Here is a 22,069-nt window from a genome sequence, read left to right as displayed (position 1 = left end):
GCTGTGAAAAGTAGGAGAATCCACCTTGATTAGAGTTCCTCAAGGTCCTGTCTGCAAATGTTCCCTTTATATTTCACTCTGCTCTGTCGCTATGGAGAAAGCATAGGCTGGTGGGTACAACTGGAAGCAACAGTTAAGGAAAAATAAGATCCACAACTTCAAATGTTAATCTGAATACAATATCTACTCCTATAAATTTAGGGTCAGCTACTATTGCTATCCTATAATCAAGAATTTAAGTACGGTGGGGTTTTGCCCTAAAGCACCTTGCAAGATAGTCTTAAATACCAGAGCTCTTCTCAAAGTCATTCATAAGCCAAGATCACAACACAGCACATGTAACAACTCAAGGAGCTACCCTGTGATACAACATCACAAGGCAACTGAAACAGCAATTTCCAGATAACTTTCAGTAGCTGGAAAAGTAATATAATACCATGTGCTGGAGGCATGATCAATACCAAAGCCTGTGTACTGTAGGGGCATGGAAGGGCCTCAGAGTGTTACCAGGTAATGCAGAGAGGTCTGGGGCACATTCTTCACCCTCTTCCTTGCTCAGCAAACACTCAGCTTTGAAAAAAAATATTTTTTTCTGAATAAATACACTCACCTAAATTGTGTTTTGCTTTCTCTGTTAGGTTAGTTGGTGAAATATAAGAGAATATAAGGCTACTAAAGTAAAATATTGAGAAAATTTGGTCAAATGAACTAGCCTTCAGATTCTGATAAATAATCATATGTGATTTCACAAAAGCCTCAGGGAGGTTAATAGTTGATGATGATGATGATGATGACGATGGTGGTGGTGATGATGATGATGATGTCAGATCGATTCCAGTCTTTTTAACTCACATCTATGGCTGTTGGGAAACACTATTGTACTATATAAGCCACAGAGAAAACTGCTGCTCCTTTTTTTTTTTTTTTTAGATCTTGGGTAGTGAAATCAAGAAATAACACTTATTTAAAAAAAAAAAAAACAAAACAACAACCCAGCCGCATAGAACCTGATGAAGATTCACAGTAACTTTCACTCATAGTGGAAATGTTTGTGATCAGTGAACACTGAATGAAGTCACATGCCAGCAACTCAGTCTATATACCCCCACCCCCACAATCCCGTTGTCCTGTCCTGAGATAGCTCAGAAACTGTAGTCATAAAACAGCAGTACTCACCACACCCCATAAAAGATTCCTCTTGGATAACAGCCAGCAGCACCTGTTTCTCTTCCAAGCAAGTTAATCTCCTGCTTCTCGAGGAGAAGGAATCGCACTGGTCATTCAGAGGTAAAATTTCGATCAGTCTACACTCTTAGATTGCAGGCGTGCATCTTATGTCGGGTATGGCAAATGCACGAATAACAGGAACTACAGAGTTGTTTCATAACTGGCCCAGTTGTGAAGTCACCCCAAGGCAGGACACGATATATTTCAAAACCCCAACAGAGTATTTCAACATGTGGACAGAGGGCAGAACACTGTGGGTGGGATAGGAAGGGTGATGCCGGCTAATTTGACTTAACTACAACACAGTCATTAGGTTTACAACAAAGACACCATTCCTGCTAGGTATAAAGATTATTGGTTAAAATGAATATTGTGGTTACTTATAATACAGGCTTCTTAGAACTTTTACATAAGAATCTAAAACCCTTTCTTTCTGATATTTTTATGTTATAGTCAGACTCAAACTATAGGCTCAGTTCGGCTTCATAATCTTTTCAATAAATTACTGCTTCTGAAAAAAGGACCAAGATAAAAATTATACACTACCTTTGGGTACTTGAGGGATTTTGGTGAGTACAGTAAAATGAACACTAAAAATAACATATGGACCAGTGAGTGAGTGGGAGTACAGAGAAAACCGGCTGGGGAAATGCACCCAGATGCACCCGGACTCGGTCAGGCATGTTAGAAAATTGAGGTACCTTAGAGTCTACACATTATACCAGGGAGATGAGGTGTATGCCCTTCAAGGTTCTCACACATTCTCTCACTGCAATTGTCCATGACAACGTGAATAGTGAGAGAGATATTTACTGTCACTGTGAATATGTATAATGTATTGGGGGTGTAGGTGTGCTAGTGCACCAGGGATGTGTACAAGATGGGGAACAACTTTTTGGAACTGGTTCTCTGCTTCTGTCTTTCCCTGGGTCACAGGAATAAAATCGGCTTCTTTGGCTCGTCCACTCCACTTAGCCATCTCCATAGCCCACCTGTCTTAAGTATCCCCTCATTCAGTGTAGTGCTTCTGAAAGGCGATCATTTTGAGCGTTAATGATGTACCTATGACAATAATGTGTTGCCAGTGAACACTTAAAATTATGAGCTTTCCAAGCTGATCTCTGTGAGGTGAAGGTGTAGCAAACTCCCATATTGTCCACATCAGGGCTTGATGCTTTCCAAGCTTCACCCACTCGAGCCCCCAGCCTCATCTAGGTTTCCTAACTGCTGGTGAGGAGAAGCCCCGACAATGTGCTCAGACATGTGTCACGACGTGTCTGCATTTTTTGGATCCCTCTTTGTACCTGAGGCATTTGGCAGGAAACTAGAATGACAACCATATGCCAGCATATTGTGGGCTAAACTGATACTGTCTTGCCTTGCTGCCATGCTCCAAGGAGAAGGCTATTTTTTAAGAATTAATTATTTATTTTCTTTATGTGAGCACATTGTCTCTGTCTTTAGACACACCAGAAGAGGGCATCAGATCCCATTACAGATGGTTGTGAGCTACCATATGGTTGTTGGGAATTTAACTCAGGACTTCTGGAAGAGCAGTCAGTGCTCTCAACCATTGAACCATCTCTCCAGCCTGAGACGGATCTTAATGAGTATGTTGTCCTTTGGTTGGTTAAGGCTGGACCTCACTTGGTAACGCTGGCTAGCCTTGAACTCATTATGTAGATGTGGCTGGCCTTGAACCTACCAAGCTCTTACCTCAGCCTCTGGAGAGCACTGGGATTAAGGTCGTACATCACCATGACCTTGGGTTTTGTTTGTTTGTTTGTTTGTTTGTTTGTTGTTTTACCTCCTCAATGTTTCAGCAGTATGAGAAACAAAAACAAAAGAAAATGAATAAAATTTTATTTGAAATATCACAATGATATAAAGCATCTAAATAATGATTTAAAGCATAGACATTTACAGTGACTAAAACCCTACATTGCAGATGTTCTACAAATCTTTGCCACTGACTGGAGCTTTGCATTGTCCGTGTGCTGTGGGAAAAGGTGGTCCTGAGTAAAATTCCTCATAAAGGTGAACTGTTTTCTATGTCCGATGCTTATAGCTTGCTCTACTAGACTGTGTAAAACCAGATATACCTCTAAACAAAGTAATTTTGACCAATTTAACAGCATATGTTTAAATTTCACAGTGGTTTACAAACCCAAAGTTTCAATTTATTCTAATGTTACAACTACTAATCCCCAAAGTTACGGAGCTAAATGCAAAGCTTCAGGAAAGTGGAATAGTAGCAGCTACTCCATGTCTATACAGTGAACCCTGTTAGCAATTACAGCTGTAAAGCTTGACTATCAGATATCCTCACGAGAGCTCTCACCAAGGGCTTATCAGGCCCATTTCACAGTAAGGGAAAGCGGCCACCCACAGATGGTTCCTGACTAAACTCTCTACGGTTCTGTTTTTCTTGCTGTACTGTTTAGGCCTGACAAGCTGCTTTAGAAAGCACAGGATCCTTTTCATAACTCAATCCCTCAACATTTCATACTTAATCTACAGGTAAAATTTGTTTCACATCTAGCCCAGGGAAACTGGAGCATCTTCTAGCATTTTGAAGCCCTCTATCCACCCAATGAGTTGCCTCAATCTTAATTAGCTAATTTGCTGTGAGAAAAATGAGAAGAGTTCACTTCCTCAAGGTCATTTTGACCCAGAAATAGCTTCAGGCTTAAGGCCTGCTTGCACTTCCTCTGTGGTGGTGAGCAGCCCCTGAGTGGTCAGTCACCAGCAGCAAGCACAGAGTGCGGAGTATTTAAAACACTCCAAACTGACTTCCTTTCATCCTGATCACTACCTCCTTCTTTTTAGCTCATCTCCTATATATGCTATATTGTGATTTGGAGAAAGACTGTAACTGCTTCGGTAAGTAAAGAAAAAAAATTTATTTTTAGGGCATAAATCAAGTATTTCACTTCCCCATTAAAAGATAGGACATCCTCAAAATTGCAAAGGTTAAAATATTTTAATTTTATTTTTGACAATTTCACAATCTTGTATCTTGTAAACATATCCTTCCCATTCCTCATCAGCCTAGTTCCTTTCTGTGTGCATACATTCTGTGTCCATAGTTATACCAGCAACAGATCTTATGGACGGTGCTTCACAGGGTGCTCCCCGCTTGAGCTCTTAAAATCTGTGTGAAACTTTTTTTCTTTCTTCAATATTCCCCGAACTTAGATATTGATGTTCAGTTAGAGATAAACATTTAACATTTCATTTATTCCCAGCATTTTGACCAGTTATAAGTCTTTGTATTAACTGTCACCCAGTAAAAATAATAATACTTAAAAAATACATCTTCTTTAATTTTACAGGAAGAGACCATTATTTCTTTTCTTTTTTTATCTTTATTAACTTGAGTATTTCTTATTTACATTTTGATTGTTATTCCCTTTCCCAGTTTTCGGGCCAACATCCCCCTAATCCTTCCCCTCCTCTTCTATATGGGTGTTCCCCTCCCCATTCTCCCCCATTACCGCCCTCCCCGCAACAATCACGTTCACTGGGGGTTCAGTCTTGGCAGGACCAAGGGCTTCCCCTTCCACTGGTGCCCTTACTAGGATATTCATTGCTACCTATGAGGTTGAAGCCCAGGGTCAGTCCATGTACCCAGTCTTTGGGTAGTGGCTTAGTCCCTGGAAGCTCTGGTTGGAGGCCATTATTTCTTGGCTTATAAATTCTAGGCTGTGTGAGTACCACCATGTGTCATCTGTCACTGCAAAGAGGACAACTGACAGGGTGCATAGCTGTGCATCCTGTGGCCATTCTGCTGCTCTGCCTCTGGGGTATAAAATGAGTCAGTCACTGCATGACTTGAAACATACATGTGACTAAAGAACTCATGTAAATATTACTTTATTGCATTGAAATTTAACACTTGAATTAGTATCTGAGTTGTGAACAAGACTGATTTGTCTAATGACAAGATAAGCCTTTTTTACCTTTTTAATTTGAAATACTTAATAGACTGAAATGATGCTACAGGAACAGTTTAGAGAGATTCACTCAGTTTTCTCTTATGATTATATCTATAACCATAATACATATCAATATCAAAAGTGGCCATAGGTACAGTGAACTTAATCTAGGCCAGTCTATCACTTGTGTGTATTTTTAGCCAACATAATACACAGAGTGATAGATAGCATTTCCACAAAGAACCCCTCTCGTGTCCCATCTTCTCTTAGGCCAGCATCCTTCATCTCAACATCTCTGCCCCCTGGCAATCACCAATCTGTTGTTCTTCCCTAGCATCCAGTCATTCACAGAGTGTTACATAATTAGAACACATATGAACGCAGAGAATACCAAGAGCACGAGACTGCCAAGTTCCCTCTTACATAGGATTCTATCGTATGGCTATGTCACCAGTGACTTAACCAACCATATTCTAAAGAAGACGTGATTGTTCGCAGTCTTTGGCCATTGCAAGTAATTGGTATGGCCATTCACACATGAGTGTTTTCACAATGCACCTAACTGGTTTTATATGTTATTTGCTCTCCTTTTGAGTACACTAATGTCTTTATACTGTCTGGCCATTTTCCATTTTTATTTTTTTCAATGTATACTTTTATTTTAATGTCTGAGAACTTTCAACCCAAACCTCATATATGCTAAGAGTGAATTCTTTCACTAAATTATAGTCTTATACAAAGTATAAAATTTTAATTTAGATGATTCAATTTACCATATATTTTCTTTTATAAATTATGCTTAGGACTTTTTTCTAAGTCACACAAAGAAAAATATTTTCCTATGTCTTCTTTTATTTAATTTTATGTTCGCTGATCTTTTGCCTGAATATATATGTGTGAGGGTGCAAATTCCTCTGGGACTGGAATTACAGAGAGTTCTGAACTGCCATGTGGTGCTGGGAATTGAAGCCATGTCCTTTGAAAGAACAGCCAGTGTTCTTAACTGCTGAGCCAGCACCCCCCACCTGCACCACCCATGCCCCCCCACCTCGTCATACCTTCTTTTAAAATGAAGACAGTTTTAAGTTTTACATTTAGATCTGTAACCTATCTGTAATATGAGGTCCATGGACAATGTCTGCTCTATGGCTCAGTTACATGTAGTTATGAATAGCTATGAACATAGCTGAGAATAAGCACAAATGCAAAGTTAACTTGTACTAATACATGAGGAACTGTGGTGACTTTACCCTGTGGTTTCTCAGCACGAACTTGTAGAGTACAATATTGTGTCATTAGTTTAAAAGGTTACACATAGTGTAGGTTCAGTGGGTTTTTCTTTCCTCCCTCTCTTCCTCCTTCTGTCCCTCCTTTCCTCCCTCCCTCCCTCTCTTTCTTTCTTTCCAAGGTCCATAAGTATTTAGTAGGAAACATTTTGATTCATCCTTCCTTGATTTTAATACTGCTGCAATTTTTCAGGTGGCTATTTTCTGGGTTTTGTATTGTTTCCTTTATTTGTCTATCACTCTACCAATACCAGTTTTGAACTAATTTTTTTAAAAAGTCTTAGGATTTGATACAGTGATTCCTCACACATTGCTCTTTTTCAAGACCACCTGGAGCCCAGGCAGCACATACTACCATATCATGTAGGGGACCCCATCTTCTCCAACTTAGACTCAACTACATCTCTGAGAAACCTCTTGCACAAAGAACCCACCCTGCACGGCACTGAGCAACTGAGCCTCAGTTGACACTGAGCCTGGTGACACTGTCTAGGACATAATCCAGGATGCAGGCACCAGACACCTGCCAAGAGTCTGCCTTTAGTTCCTAGGATCCCTAGGCCTTCTGCACAAAGGAGAAGACCATGGCTTCCTTGCTAAGGCCAACCTTGGTTGCTGCAGAACTTCCTGCACCAGAGCCACAAAGGAAAATGGCATCTCTACCCCACAAAGATTTAGTCCTTTCCTGAATGTGGCAAACACCTCCACTGAGAGAAGACAGGTGGCCTGAACAAAAATACAAGAAAACAAAATTAAAATAACCCAACCAATCAACCATTCCAGATGCACAAGTTCTAGTACAGAATAAAAAGGAACACACTAAAGAGAAGGAAGGAAGGAAGGAAGGAAGGAAGGAAGGAAGGAAGGAAGGAAGGAAGGAAGGAAGATAGATAGATAGATAGATAGATAGATAGATAGATAGATAGACAGACAGACAGATAGATTGATTTCCTGTATCCTGCTATGGTTCCTGCTTTATTCTTTCCTGCACTTACTGGTGTTGTGTCCTCACTTCAGAGGGTTTGGGGCAGGAACTGCAGATGAGAGAGCCCATGCAGCAGTTGTCTTCCTGGGTCTGGTTACCTCACTCAACATGATATTTTCTAGAACAATTGGTTACCTGCAAACTTCATGATTCCTTTCCTATTCTTCCTTTTTACAATTCTCTTATCCAATGCATCCTGACCAGTTTTCCTTCACTTCTAGTTTTACTCCTCCTTCCTTCTTCCTCAGATCCACTCCTCCTCCATTTTATGAAATACAAGTGATATGAAGCAGAGAAAGAGAAAAATGAGAGAGATGGGACTCCAACAGAAAGGGAGAAGGGGAGTCAATATAGAATAAAAAGGAGAGACAAAAGATAAATACAACTAGAATTGTTTCCAGTGGTGAACTGTATCTCACTCTCTGCACTCCATTTCTGCTCCAAATCCCTGCCTGCTTTCCAGGAGGCCACTCTGGCACCAGGAACCCCAGGGCACATGGGTACTAGGGAGCCCAGAGGCAACATTAGCATCCAAAACTCCAGAGGCCACACAGGACACAAAAAACCCAGAGGAGACATCCTACTGGACATGAACATGCACTGGTCATTAGAACCCCAAATCACTCAGGTCAAAAGACTGAGAAGAAACAGAAATGAAAGAAAAAAAAAACAAGAAAAAAAAAAAAAAAAAGAAACCCAACCTACCCATCCATTAAAGATAAACTCAGAAATCAGCACCTAAACCTATAATAACCACAAATCCCAGATGGCCAGAGGCCACCATAAGAACACAATCAACAACAGCCGGTGCGATATGGTACCACCAGAGACCAGCTAGCTATCCTACCTCAGCAAGACCTGGGTATCCTGACACAACCGACACACAAGAAAATGACCTTAAAAGATGACAGAGGCACCTAGCATCCATCTTTTTCTCCTTAAGGAAGAAAGGACTGAATCCCTTGAAGAAATACGGGGAAATACAGACAAACAGGTGAAGGAAATGAATAAAATTGTTCAGGATCTGAAAATGGAAATGGAAGTAATAAAGAACACACAAACTGAGGGAATCCTGGAAATGAAAAAATTAGGAAGTTGAACAGAAATTACAGAGGCAAGCTTCACAAACGAAATACAAGAGATGGAAGAAAGAATCTCAGAGGTTGAAGATATAATAGAAGAAATGGATATATTAGTGAAAGAAAATGTTAAATCTAAAAATTTCCTGATACAAAACATTTTCTAAATCTGAGACACTATTAAAAGACCAAAACTAAGAAAGAGAAGGTTCCCAGCTCAAAGGTCCAGAAAATATTTTCAATAAAACCATAGAAGAAAATGTCCTTAACCTAAGAGAGAGAGAAAGAGAGAGGGAGGGGGGAGGGAGGGAGGGAGGGAGGGAGGGAGGGAGGGGGGGGGGGGGGAGAGAGAGAGAGAGAGAGAGAGAGAGAGAGAGAGAGAGAGAGAGAGAGAACACACCAAATACAGTGGCTCAGAAAACAAATTCTTCTGCCACATAATATCAAAACAGTAAATGAACAGAACAAATAAACATTAAAAAGCTGCAAGGGGAAAGGCCAAGTAACATACAAAGGCAGACATATCAGAATTCCACTCATCTTCTCAACAGAAACTCTAAAATCCAGAAGGGCCTAGGCAGATGTTTTACAGCCTCTAAGAGATCAGAGATGCCAGCCCAGACTTCTATACTCAGAAAAACTTTCAATCACAGTAGATGGAAAAATCAAGATACTCCATGATGAAACCAAGTTGAAACAATATCTATCCACAAATCCTGTCTTACAGAGAATACTTAAAAGAAAACTACTACTCAAGGAGGTTAACTACACCCAAGAAAACACAGGTTATAAATAATTCCACACAAGTGAAACCAATGGAAGGAAAGCGTGTGTGTGTGTGTGTGCACACTACCACCACCACCACCATCAAAATAACAGAAATTAACAAACATTGGTCTTAACATATCTCAACAACAATGCACTCAATTTCCCAATAAAAAGACACAGGGTAACAGAACGGATGTGAAAATAGGATCCCTCATTCTGCTACATACAAGAAATACACCCCTCCACTCCTCCTACCTTTATCAGGCCTGCTGTACCAGGAAAACTTGCATGGTATTGATATAGAAACAGACAGGTTGGTTTGTCAATGGAACCTAATCAAAGAACCAGAAGTAAACTCACAAACCTATGGACACTTGAGTTTTGACAAAGAAGCCACAATGAAAAAAAGAAAGAATTTTCAACAAATGGTGCTGGTCTGACCGGATGTCTGCATGTAGACGAATGTGAAGATAGACCCACATTTATTACCCTCACAAAACTCAAGTCCAAGTGGATCAGAGACCTCAACATAAAATCAGATACACTAAACATCATAGAAGAGAAGGAATGGACTAGACTTGAACTCATTGGCACAGGAGACAATTTTCTGAAAAGAATACCAATAGCTCAGGCACTAAGATCAACAATAAATGAGACCTCATGAAACTGAAAAGCTTCTGTAGGGCAAAGGATACTTTCAACAGGACAAAATAGCAGCCTACAGAATAGAAAAATATCTTTAAAAACCCTACATCTGACAGAGTAATAATATCCAAAGTATATAAAGAAATCAAGAAACTAGACATCAACAAACCAAATAACCCAATTTAAAAGTGGAGTACAGAGCTAAACAGAGAATTCTCAACAGAGGAATCTCTAATGGTTGAGAAGCACTATTAGAGTTGAAATGTTCAACATCCTTATTTACCATGGAAATGCAAATCAAAACCACCCTGAGAGTCCATCTTATACTGGATAGAATGGCTAAGAAAAAAAAAAACTCAAGTGACAGTGCATGCTGGTGAGGACAGGGAGCATGGGGAATGCTCTTCCATTGCCGGTATGAGTGCAAACTTGTACAACCATTTTGGAAATCAATTTGGCAGTTTCTCAGAAAACTGGGAATAGTTCTACCTCAAGACCCAGTTATAATACTCCTCAGTATACACCCAAAATATGCTCTACTATACATAAGGGACACTTACTATGTTCATAGAAACTTTACTCATAATAGTCAGAAACTAGAAACAACCTCGATATCCTTCAGATGAAGAATAGATAAAGAAAATGTGGTACATTTCCACAATGGAATATTATTTAGCTATTAAAAACAATGACATCATGAAATTTGCTGGCAAATGAATGGTACAAGAAAATATCATTTTGAGTGAGGAAACCCAGATCTAGAAAATCAAATATAGTATGTACTCACTGATAAGTAGATATCAGCCACAAAGTACAGAATACCATGCTACAATCCACAGACCCAACAAAGCTAAGTAACTAGTAGGGCCCAGTATGGGGACTCGAACCTCACTAAGAAGGGGAAATAGAATAGACATAGGGGATGGATGGAGTGAGGGGATTGTGTAGGGGAGAGGTAGGGATGGGAACAGGAGGTATCAAGTGGAGGAAGGACTAAGAAAAGAATACTGGGAGAGACAACTGGAATTGGGTGTGAGGAAGCATCTTTGGAAAGAGCTAGAAACCTAGGACAATGGAAACTCCCACGAATCTAAGAGTAACTAAAATTCCTAGCAATGGAGAAAATGGAACCTGGACCAGCCATCTCCTGTAACCTAGAAAGACTTCCAATGAAGGGACTGGGAACACATCAACATAGCCACAAAACCTTAAGGTCTACAACTCATCTTGACTACAAGATACACAATGATAAAGATGGTGCAGAAATTGAGGGAATGGTCAGTCAATGTCTGGTCCAAGTTGAGACCCATGACATGAGAGGGAGCCTATCCCTAACAATATTTATAATATTCTGCTATACTTGCAGACAGGAGTCTAGCGTAAGTCTCACCAGAGAGGTTACACCCAGCAACTGATGGAAACTGATGCAGAGACCCACAAGAGAAAGAGGGGAAGGAAGGATTGAAGGAACCAGAGAGGTCAAGGACACCATAAGAAAACCTACAGAATCAACTAACATGGGCCATTAAGGACCCACAGAGACTAGACTGCCAACCAGAAAGCATGAATGGGGCAGTCCTTGACCCTGTGCAGACTTGTAACAGTTGTGCAGCTTGGTCTTTGTGTGGGACTCCTAAAGCAGCAGCAGGGGTTGTCTCTGACTCTGTTGCCTGGTTTTAGAGTCTTTGCCTAACTGGGCTACCTTGTCTGGTCTCAATAGAAGAAGATGAGCCTAGTTCTAGTGCAATTTGATAAGCCAAGGAAGGTTGACATCCATGGGATGCCTCCCCTTTTCAAAGGAGATAGGGAAGAGGGGTGGATGGTTGGAAGGTAAGTTGAGAAAGAAGGACTTGAAAGAGAAGAGGGAGGGAAAGCTGTGATCAGAATGCAAAGTAAATAAATTAATTATTAACAAAAGGCTAGGGTTGTTTGATAGAGCAGCAGGTAAGTTTATTAATTTATATTTACCTAAACTTAGATAAAATAATAAGTATACACATATATACATTATATATGTATATATGTGCCACTGAGCTTACAATATTCCTCACAAAAACTATACTAACAAAATCCATAGTACCAGTATAAGAGGTTTCTTCTCAAATGTTGGCTAGGGTAGTCCAAGTAATTTCTGAAATAATATAGACAACTGCTGTTGCCCTTGATTACCTTCAGAGGTTGAGGGTGGACCTCTATTCCTTAAGACACTACACACTTAAGATACTGGAGTCAGATTTTTTGAACTGAATCCAACCTGAAAATGTTCTTCCTTCAGTATTGTTTCCACGGTTCCAGGAAATATTATAGCTGCTACAGAAGGGAGCAATTATCCAGACTCAACGTCTATGAACCCGAACACTGATCAGCATGGCTAAATATCCATAAAGGTGCAATAAGGGACAATCACACATCGGTTGTAACCAAGTATCCAATTAAGCTTAAGACCCCTCAACGAGAGGCAAATCACGTCTGGGACTAGAAATCTTAGCCAGCTTCTCAGGGTTAGTGAGGTGATAGATCTTACAAGAAAATCTACTAGTACCACTTTACTAGACCAATATAATTTCTACTACACACATAATAAGCAGGTCTAAGACAGAAATGTATAGCTCTAAGCACCTACATTTAAAGTAAAAATGATGATGATGATGATGATGATGATGATGATGATGATGATGATGATAAAGAGAAAGAAAACAAGAATTCAGTAATAGAACAAACCAATTCCAAACACAGTAGACAGCAAAAAATAATAAAAATCAAAGCAGAAATTAATGAAATATAAATGAAAACATACAAAGAACCAATGATCAAGAGCTTGTTCTCTGAGAAGATAAATAAGACCAATCCTCAGACCGACTAACCAAAATAAATAGAGAAATTCAATTGACAGAGTCAGAAATAAACAGGAAAGCAACAGGCACCAAGAAATACAGAATGGTTTAAGGGAATACTTTTAAAACCTGTACTTCATTAAGTTGGAAAATCTAAAAGAGATGGATGAGTTTCTTGATGCATCCAAATTGTCAAAGAGTCCAACAATCTAAACAGAGACACAACACAGAGGGAGAGTGAGACGGCAATAAAAATCCTACCAACTCAGAAACAAAAAACAAACAAACAAACAGGTCCAGATGGATTGCCGACAGAATATTAGCAGACTTTGAAACCAATCCTTCTTAAACTCTTGAAAGGAAGGAGGGAAGGAGGGAGGGGAGGAATGGGGAGAAAAGGGAAGGGAGGAGGAGGGAGAGAAGCACTAGAAGACTCACCTCAGGCATTAAGACCCAGCAGAGCCTATTATAACAGTTCCCTACTGAGGGCTACTTGTCTAGCACTGACAATTATCCCTAGGAGTCTTGCCGGGATCTATGTTTTACCAACATTGAGTCCAGGGCTGCTGCAAATCTTACAGTATTAGTTCCCAACCCAGCATATAGAAAGCCAACACAAAAGGAATTTAATGGTATTTTTGGAGGGTTTGTTTGTTTGTCTCATATTGCTTTGTTTGGAGACAGGTACACAGAATAGATACATTTACTGCAGATACAAGAGTACACAGAATAGATACATTTACTGCAGATACAGGAGTACACAGAATAAATACATTTGCTGCAGATACAAGAGTACACACACAGAATAGATACATTTACTGCAGATACAGGAGTACACAGAATAGATATATTATTGCAGATACAGGAGTACACAGAATAGATACATTTACTGCAGATACAGGAGTACACAGAATAGATACATTACTGCAGATACATGAGTACACACACACACAATAGATACATTTACTGCAGATAGAGAAGTTCACAGAACAGTTACATTTACTGCAAATATAGAAGGACACCCAGCTTCCTATTAGACTATGGGTACAAGGCTCCAAAGCCACTATTCTAAATCAGAGGATTGCTTGCTCTCATACAACCAAGTGGAAAAGCATTGTATATTCAGTTTTTATAGTTATATTACTGCAAAAACATCTATTGCCATGACAAACAAAACAATGACAGCTTTAAAAATCCAGGCTACATACAGTTTTTCATCTTGTTTTGGTTGTAAATACAGATCACTAAAATATTCTTAAGAGAAAAATAAGTACAGGTATAAAAAGAATCACTAGGGAAAGGGCAGGCAGGTACAAGACAAAAGCATCTATGTATTCCACATATGGCTCCTATTTAACTCACACAGCCCTGTGCAATAGCTCCTATGGCAGTGAGTGGTGCCATATAGTTATCAACACATATTGACCTGTTGATCTGGCTTGAACCATATAGAGCCTATGTTAAGGATTATGGGTAATCAGAAGTAGAATATCTTCTAGTCACTAATCCTTCTCCATAGATTACAACTTGAGCAACAGCATGACAGCAACTACTGGAGTGAACTAGAAAGCAAGGAACAAGATTGACAAGTAATTAGTCCTGAGTTCCTAGGAAGGATTTTGTGTGTGTGTGTGTGTGTGTGTGTGTGTGTGTGTGTGTGTGTGTGTGTGTGTGTTGCAGGTGTGGTGAAGGTACATGCATGTACAGGTACATGTGGGATGCAAAGGACAGCCTAATGTGTCCACCATCACTTGTTTTTCACAATTTTTGTCTGTGGTCTGGGTTGAGAAAAGGTTTCTTGTTGATATGCAAATCAGCCAGTAGGGTAAGTTTCTGATTAGCAAGCACCAGAGATCTGCCTGCATCTAATAACTGGCACAAAAACCAACCAACCAACCAACCAACCAACCAAACAAACAAACAAACAAACAAAAACCCATGGGTTCCAGGAATTGAAGTCAGGTCTGCATGCTTGCAAGGCAAAGACTGCTGACTGAGACATTTTCCCTGTCATGTGGACTTCTTGTATATCTAAACAACAGCATTACAGGGTCTTGCTTCCTTTGAATTTACAGTTTCCACAGTTAAGATTCACACTTTTGAAGTGCTAAGTTCCAAGTAACACATTTCACCGGGAGAGTTAGAATAACAAATAAATGGCACCATGATGCTAAGGCATTCACTCTTGCCCTGTGACTCTGTGACTAACCAGATTCTACCTCCCAGACACCGATAGCCACTGGTAGGCTTCCTTAGCCTGAAGATCACCTCTCCACTGCCACCTGCTGGCAACAGGATTCACAAACCTGAATACCAAACACTTCCTTCTGTCAACAAACATAAACCATCAGCTTTTCATTCCAGAGCCAAGGAGTACAAAGCCCAAACACAAGGACTTGTTGCCCTTCATCCTTCCAAAGCTTGTCTTCATGAACACAAACTTCATTTCTAGATAATCCTTCAATTCAGAAACATCCGTTAAAAAAAAAGGTAAAGCGAAAAGGGAAGGGCCCTTAGCAGTCCCCCATCCATGTGTAAAAATATCTCACCATTGATGAATGTAAGGGTCAAGTCTGTCCTCCACAAGTGTATGAAAAATGTGTGCTTTTGTCATTCGGGCTCACCCCTGTCCCAATTACAGGGCCACTCCAGTGCACTGGATCATTAAACCCTCTTGCTTATTGAAAAAAAAAAGGTAAAATACATTGTGCATAGAATTTTAAAGAAACATAAAAGCAGAAAGTGGCTTTATCCAGCAATAGAGTCAAGGCTGTTCTACTGAACAACTCTGGGGTGGGGAGGGGTTGAATCAACACATGAGCTGTACAGTAGTGGAACTAGGTCATGTTCAGGATCCCTACAATGTTCATCACTAGTTCATGTGTCTTGGAGTTCACTGTCCAAAGAGCGGCAGAACTTCACTCTAATACTATCTTAGCACAAAGGAGCCTCCTGGCTTTAAGTAAAGATAAGATCCAGAAAATACTTAATAAAATCTTCAGTCTGAATTTGAAATGTGTGCTTGTGGTTTTGTGCATTCATATAGTGTGCAGGTAAACATGCTTGATGCAGGTTCGTGTGCCTGACTCCATCACTCTCCACATTATTTCCACAGGGTCTCCCACTAAAAAGGAGGGAGACTCCCACTGCCAGTCAGCTACAATGGTCCTCCATACCCAGCTTCTTATGTGGGTGCTGGGAGTTCTAACTCAAGACCTTATACTTGCCCAGCAAGTATGCTTACCCACTGAGCCATCTCCATTGCCCCCTTTTAAAATTATTCAAATTTCTAATAATCCTTATCATTTAAATGTCAAGGTGATTAAGGCATCTTTATTTTTTGAGACGTTCATATGTGAGTACTGTATCTATATTATTTCTCCTTTCCCTCCCTCCAACTCCTCCCATGCCTCCCTATTCCTGCTCAAATCCATGGCCCCCTATCTTTAATTATTATTACAATGTAAATATATATATGTATATATTTACAAACACAACTTCCTTAGTTCATTTAGTATTGCTAATATGTATCTGTATTTGGGTCTGATCACTAGGAATTGAAAGACCTATCTGAGGTTCATCCCTTAAGAAGACTGATGTCAGCCTCTCAACAAGTCATTACGTGAGATTTCTGCCAGTACACATTGGCATGGCAACGGGTGCTGCCATTTACAGGTCTTTCTGTTGTACAGGCAACCATACTGTTGAGATTTTGTAAGCACAGTTTCCCTACCCTGTACAGAAGATACCACCTCATAGCAGATATCTTTACCACTATCTGAGTCAGTTGTGATACAACTTCAGAGTCCCTGAAGACTAACTTCATTGCTTATAACATCAGGATAACACAATCCACCATTACTAGTACTTCTTGGACACGTTGGTAGCATTTTTCTCCCTTACTGTCACTAGATTTCTTAACAAAATGAGGGTGGTGAAGAAGACCCTAAACATTTTTGCATTTATACTTGTCTAAAATTTTATCTATATTTACAAACATCTGGAAACTTAGATAAAAATCAAAGGTTTTTGTTTTTAGATCTGAAACTTGATATGGAGTCCAGGCTAGCCTCAAATTCATAGAAATCCTCCTGCTTCTCAGAAGGCCAGGATTAAAGGAATATATAACCATGGCTGGTTCGAGTTTAATGTTAAGGAAATGAATATAGAACTGTCTCTTGACAGAAAATAGAGAAGGCAAATGCTAAAGTACAGGAGTACATTAGAATACAGGGGCGGAAAAGGCTTGCAAATCTCAGCAAGTGCATGAACGGGTAACAGTAAAGCTAACTGCCCGAAAGCAGAGAACGAAGATGTCAATGTTCCTAAGTGTGGTTAGCTGCATCCAAAGAGAGACAGGGTTTTTTCTTATTTTCCTGTCAAATTGTATATTGGTGCAAAGTAACTTTAAACACTTATGTTACTACACAAGTGTAAGGATGACTGCACATTACAGGAATCTGTTGTTTAAGATGGATAGCCAGACGAAGATACTGTAATATTAGGATAAAATAGAAAAGAAAAACACTAACTTAACTGTGCAGTAGACAATGGGCATTGAAATCACAATAGATCTGTAGTTAATGGCACCCAAACAGCAGACCTTGGCACAAGCACTACTGTCTCCTAAGGTACCAGGCTTTGTTACCACAGTTACATAACTGGTATACATTGTTTGTATGCATAAACCAAAATAAAGTTACAATTTAGAAGGCTACCGTTAAAACTTTACAAAGAAGAAAGTAACAATTACAAAGCATAGTTTGTAACCAATGTGAATACATAGCCACTTTAAACTACACGGTGTTCTTACATTTCTGCCAGGAGGGTTTTGTTTGTTTGTTTGTTTGTTTTGCTTTTTATAGAATTTCTCAGTACTCTGTAAAAATTCTGTCTCAGACTTTTAAGAGCTGAGGTTACAGACACATTCCATCGCAATTGGATAGCCATTTTAGTTATTTGAATTCTTATATGTTATCCTAGATGAATTTGACTCAAAACTAACTTTCCCAAAGTATATTTTCTATCTGAATATTATACTAACAAAAACAAACACAAGAATATCACTATGTTGAATTTGGTGAGTAACTTATAAAATCCAGACATAGGAACAAATAATACATACCAGTGTGTTCATTAGATTCATTGACACATTCATTCACACCAGATTCATTCAATCTTGTGTACAATCAATATAATCATATGCTAAAACTCAACAGTAATGATAATGATAAAAACTTAATAGTGATTTTATTAGAAAAATCTGGCATTTTCTTTTTTTTTGCTCATATAATTATTTTTCATTTAAGTTATGCTTTACAAAGCTAACTAAAAATGAATGAAAAAAATTTTTTATTTACATTTTATTTTTTTTATTAACTTGAGTATTTCTTATATACATTTCGGTGTTATTCCCGTTCCCGGTATCCGGGCAAACATCCCCCTCCCCCCTCCCCTTCCTTATGGGTGTTCCCCTCCCAACCCTCCCCCCATTGCCGCCCTCCCCCCAACAGTCTAGTTCACTGGGGGTTCAGTCTTAGCAGGACCCAGGGCTTCCCCTTCCACTGGTGCTCTTACTAGGATATTCATTGCTACCTATGAGGTCAGAGTCCAGGGTCAGTCCATGTATAGTCTTTAGGTAGTGACTTAGTCCCTGGAAGCTCTGGTTGCTTGGCATTGTTGTACATATGGAGTCTCGAGCCCCTTCAAGTTCTTCCAGTTCTTTCTCTGATTCCTGCAACGGGGGTCCTATTCTCAGTTCAGTGGTTTGCTGCTGGCATTCGCCTCTGTATTTGCTGTATTCTGGCTGTGTCTCTCAGGAGCGATCTACATCCGGCTCCTGTCAGTCTGCACTTCTTTGCTTCATCCATCTTGTCTAATTGGGTGGCTGTATATGTATGGGCCACATGTGGGGCAGGCTCTGAATGGGTGTTCCTTCAGTCTCTGTTTTAATCTTTGCCTCTCTCTTCCCTGCCAAGGGTATTCTTGTTCCCCTTTTAAAGAAGGAGTGAAGCATTCACATTTTGATCATCCGTCTTGAGTTTCATTTGTTCTAGGCATCTAGGGTAATTCAAGCATTTGGGCTAATAGCCACTTATCAATGAGTGCATACCATGTATGTCTTTCTGTGATTGGGTTAGCTCACTCAGGATGATATTTTCCAGTTCCAACCATTTGCCTACGAATTTCATAAAGTCGTTGTTTTTGATAGCTGAGTAATATTCCATTGTATAGATGTACCACATTTTCTGTATCCATTCCTCTGTTGAAGGGCATCTGGGTTCTTTCCAGCTTCTGGCTATTATAAATAAGGCTGCGATGAACATAGTGGAGCACGTGTCTTCTTTATATGTTGGGGCATCTTTTGGGTATATGCCCAAGAGAGGTATAGCTGGACCCTCAGGTAGTTCAATGTCCAATTTTCTGAGGATCCTCCAGACTGATTTCCAGAATGGTTGTACCAGTATGCAATCCCACCAACAATGGAGGAGTGTTCCTCTTTCTCCACATCCTCGCCAGCATCTGCTGTCCCCTGAGTTTTTGATCTTAGCCATTCTCACTGGTGTGAGGTGAAATCTCAGGGTTGTTTTGATTTGCATTTCCCTTATGACTAAAGATGTTGAACATTTCTTTAGGTGTTTCTCAGCCATTTGGCATTCCTCAGCTGTGAATTCTTTGTTTAGCTCTGAACCCCATTTTTTTTATTAACTTGAGTATTTCTTATATACATTTCGAGTGTTATTCCCTTTCCCGGTTTCCGGGCAAACATCCCCCTCCCCTCTCCCCTTCCTTATGGGTGTTCCCCTCCCAACCCTCCCCCCATAGACTAGTTCACTGGGGGTTCAGTCTTAGCAGGACCCAGGGCTTCCCCTTCCACTGGTCCTCTTACTAGGATATTCATTGCTACCTATGGGGTCAGAGTCCAGGGTCAGTCCATGTATAGTCTTTAGGTAGTGGCTTAGTCCCTGGAAGCTCTGGTTGCTTGGCATTGTTGTACTTTTGGGGTCTCGAGCCCCTTCAAGCTCTTCCAGTTCTTTCTCTGATTCCTTCAATAGGGGACCTATTCTCAGTTCAGTGGTTTGCTGCTGGCATTCGCCTCTGTATTTGCTGTATTCTGGCTGTGTCTCTCAGGAGCGATCTACATCCGGCTCCTGTCGGTCTGCACTTCTTTGCTTCATCCATCTTGTCTAATTGGGTGGCTGTATATGTATGGGCCACATGTGGGGCAGGCTCTGAATGGGTGTTCCTTCAGTCTCTGTTTTAATCTTTGCCTCTCCCTTCCCTGCCAAGGGTATTCTTTTTCCTCATTTAAAGAAGGAGTGAAGCATTCACATTTTGATCATCTGTCTTGAGTTTCGTTTGTTCTAGGGATCTAGGGTAATTCAAGCATTTGGGCTAATAGCCACTTATCAATGAGTGCATACCATGTATGTCTTTCTGTGAGTGGGTTAGCTCACTCAGGATGATATTTTCCAGTTCCAACCATTTGCCTACGAATTTCATAAACTCGTTGTTTTTGATAGCTGAGTAATATTCCATTGTGTAGATGTACCACATTTTCTGTATCCATTCCTCTGTTGAAGGGCATCTGGGTTCTTTCCATTTTCTGGCTATTATAAATAAGGCTGCGATGAACATAGTGGAGCACGTGTCTCTTTTATATGTTGAGGCATCTTTTGGGTATATGCCCAAGAGAGGTATAGCTGGATCCTCAGGTAGTTCAATGTCCAATTTTCTGAGGAACCTCCAGACTGATTTCCAGAATGGTTTTACCAGTCTGCAATCCCACCAACAATGGAGGAGTGTTCCTCTTTCTCCACATCCTCGCCAGCATCTGCTGTCACCTGAGTTTTTGATCTTAGCCATTCTCACTGGTGTGAGGTGAAATCTCAGGGTTGTTTTGATTTGCATTTCCCTTATGACTAAAGATGTTGAACATTTCTTTAGGTGTTTCTCAGCCATTTGGCATTCCTCAGCTGTGAATTCTTTGTTTAGCTCTGAACCCCATTTTTTAATAGGGTTATTTGTCTCCCTGCGGTCTAACTTCTTGAGTTCTTTGTATATTTTGGATATAAGGCCTCTATCTGTTGTAGGATTGGTAAAGATCTTTTCCCAATCTGTTGGTTGCCGTTTTGTCCTAACCACAGTGTCCTTTGCCTTACAGAAGCTTTGCAGTTTTATGAGATCCCATTTGTCGATTCTTGATCTTAGAGCGTAAGCCATTGGTGTTTTGTTTAGGAAATTTTTCCAGTGCCCATGTGTTCCAGATGCTTCCCTAGTTTTTCTTCTATTAGTTTGAGTGTGTCTGCTTTGATGTGGAGGTCCTTGATCCACTTGGACTTAAGCTTTGTACAGGGTGATAAGCATGGATCGATCTGCATTCTTCTACATGTTGACCTCCAGTTGAACCAGCACCATTGCTGAAAATGCTATCTTTTTTCCATTGGATGGTTTTGGCTCCTTTGTCAAAAATCAAGTGACCATAGGTGTGTGGGTTCATTTCTGGGTCTTCAATTCTATTCCATTGGTCTATCTGTCTGTCTCTGTACCAATACCATGCAGTTTTTAATCACTATTGCTCTGTAATACTGCTTGAGTTCAGGGATAGTGATTCCCCCTGAAGTCCTCTTATTGTTGAGGATAGCTTTAGCTATCCTGGGCTTTTTGTCATTCCAGATGAATTTGCAAATTGTTCTGTCTAACTCTTTGAAGAATTCGATTGGTATTTTGATGGGGATTGCATTGAATCTGTAGATTGCTTTTGGTAAAATGGCCATTTTTACTATATTAATCCTGCCAATCCATGAGCATGGGAGATCTTTCCATCTTCTGAGGTCTTCTTCAATTTCCTTCTTCAGTGTCTTGAAGTTCTTATTGTACAGATCTTTTACTTGCTTTGTTAAAGTCACTCCGAGGTACTTTATATTATTTGGGTCTATTATGAAGGGTGTCGTTTCCCTAATTTCTTTCTCGGCTTGTTTCTCTTTTGTATAGAGGAAGGCAACTGATTTATTTGAGTTAATTTTATACCCAGCCACTTTGCAGAAGTTGTTTATCAGCTTTAGTAGTTCTCTGGTGGAACTTTTGGGATCACTTAAATATACTATCATATCATCTGCAAATAGTGATATTTTGACTTCTTCTTTTCCGATCTGTATCCCCTTGACCTCCTTTTGTTGTCTGATTGCTCTGGATAGAACTTCAAGAACTATATTGAATAAGTAGGGAGAGAGTGGGCAGCCTTGTCTAGTCCCTGATTTTAGTGGGATTGCTTCAAGTTTCTCTCCATTTAGTTTAATGTTAGCAC

At 40.0% G+C, this 22,069-nt stretch overlaps 1 protein-coding gene across 2 annotated transcripts in view; it reads right to left on the bottom strand.

Annotated features, from left to right (window-relative positions):
* Fgd4 (FYVE, RhoGEF and PH domain containing 4) overlaps nt 1-22,069 on the bottom strand; it is a 153,825-nt gene that overhangs the window by 120,026 nt on the left and 11,730 nt on the right. Inside the window, exon 1 of one of the 2 annotated variants that reach the window (XM_087575450.1) lies at nt 1,177-1,360. Within the exon in view, the coding sequence (XP_087431576.1) occupies nt 1,177-1,186 (10 nt within the window). The 5' untranslated portion in view covers nt 1,187-1,360. 2 annotated transcript variants of the gene reach the window in all.

The sequence above is a fragment of the Rattus norvegicus genome, chromosome 11, assembly GCF_021556685.1.
Source record: "Rattus norvegicus strain SHRSP/BbbUtx chromosome 11, alternate assembly SHRSP_T2T, whole genome shotgun sequence".
In the NCBI taxonomy this organism is placed as follows: domain Eukaryota; kingdom Metazoa; phylum Chordata; class Mammalia; order Rodentia; family Muridae; genus Rattus; species Rattus norvegicus.
The sequence above is the reverse complement of the archived record's forward strand: the minus strand, read 5'-3'. Positions and strand labels throughout refer to the sequence as shown.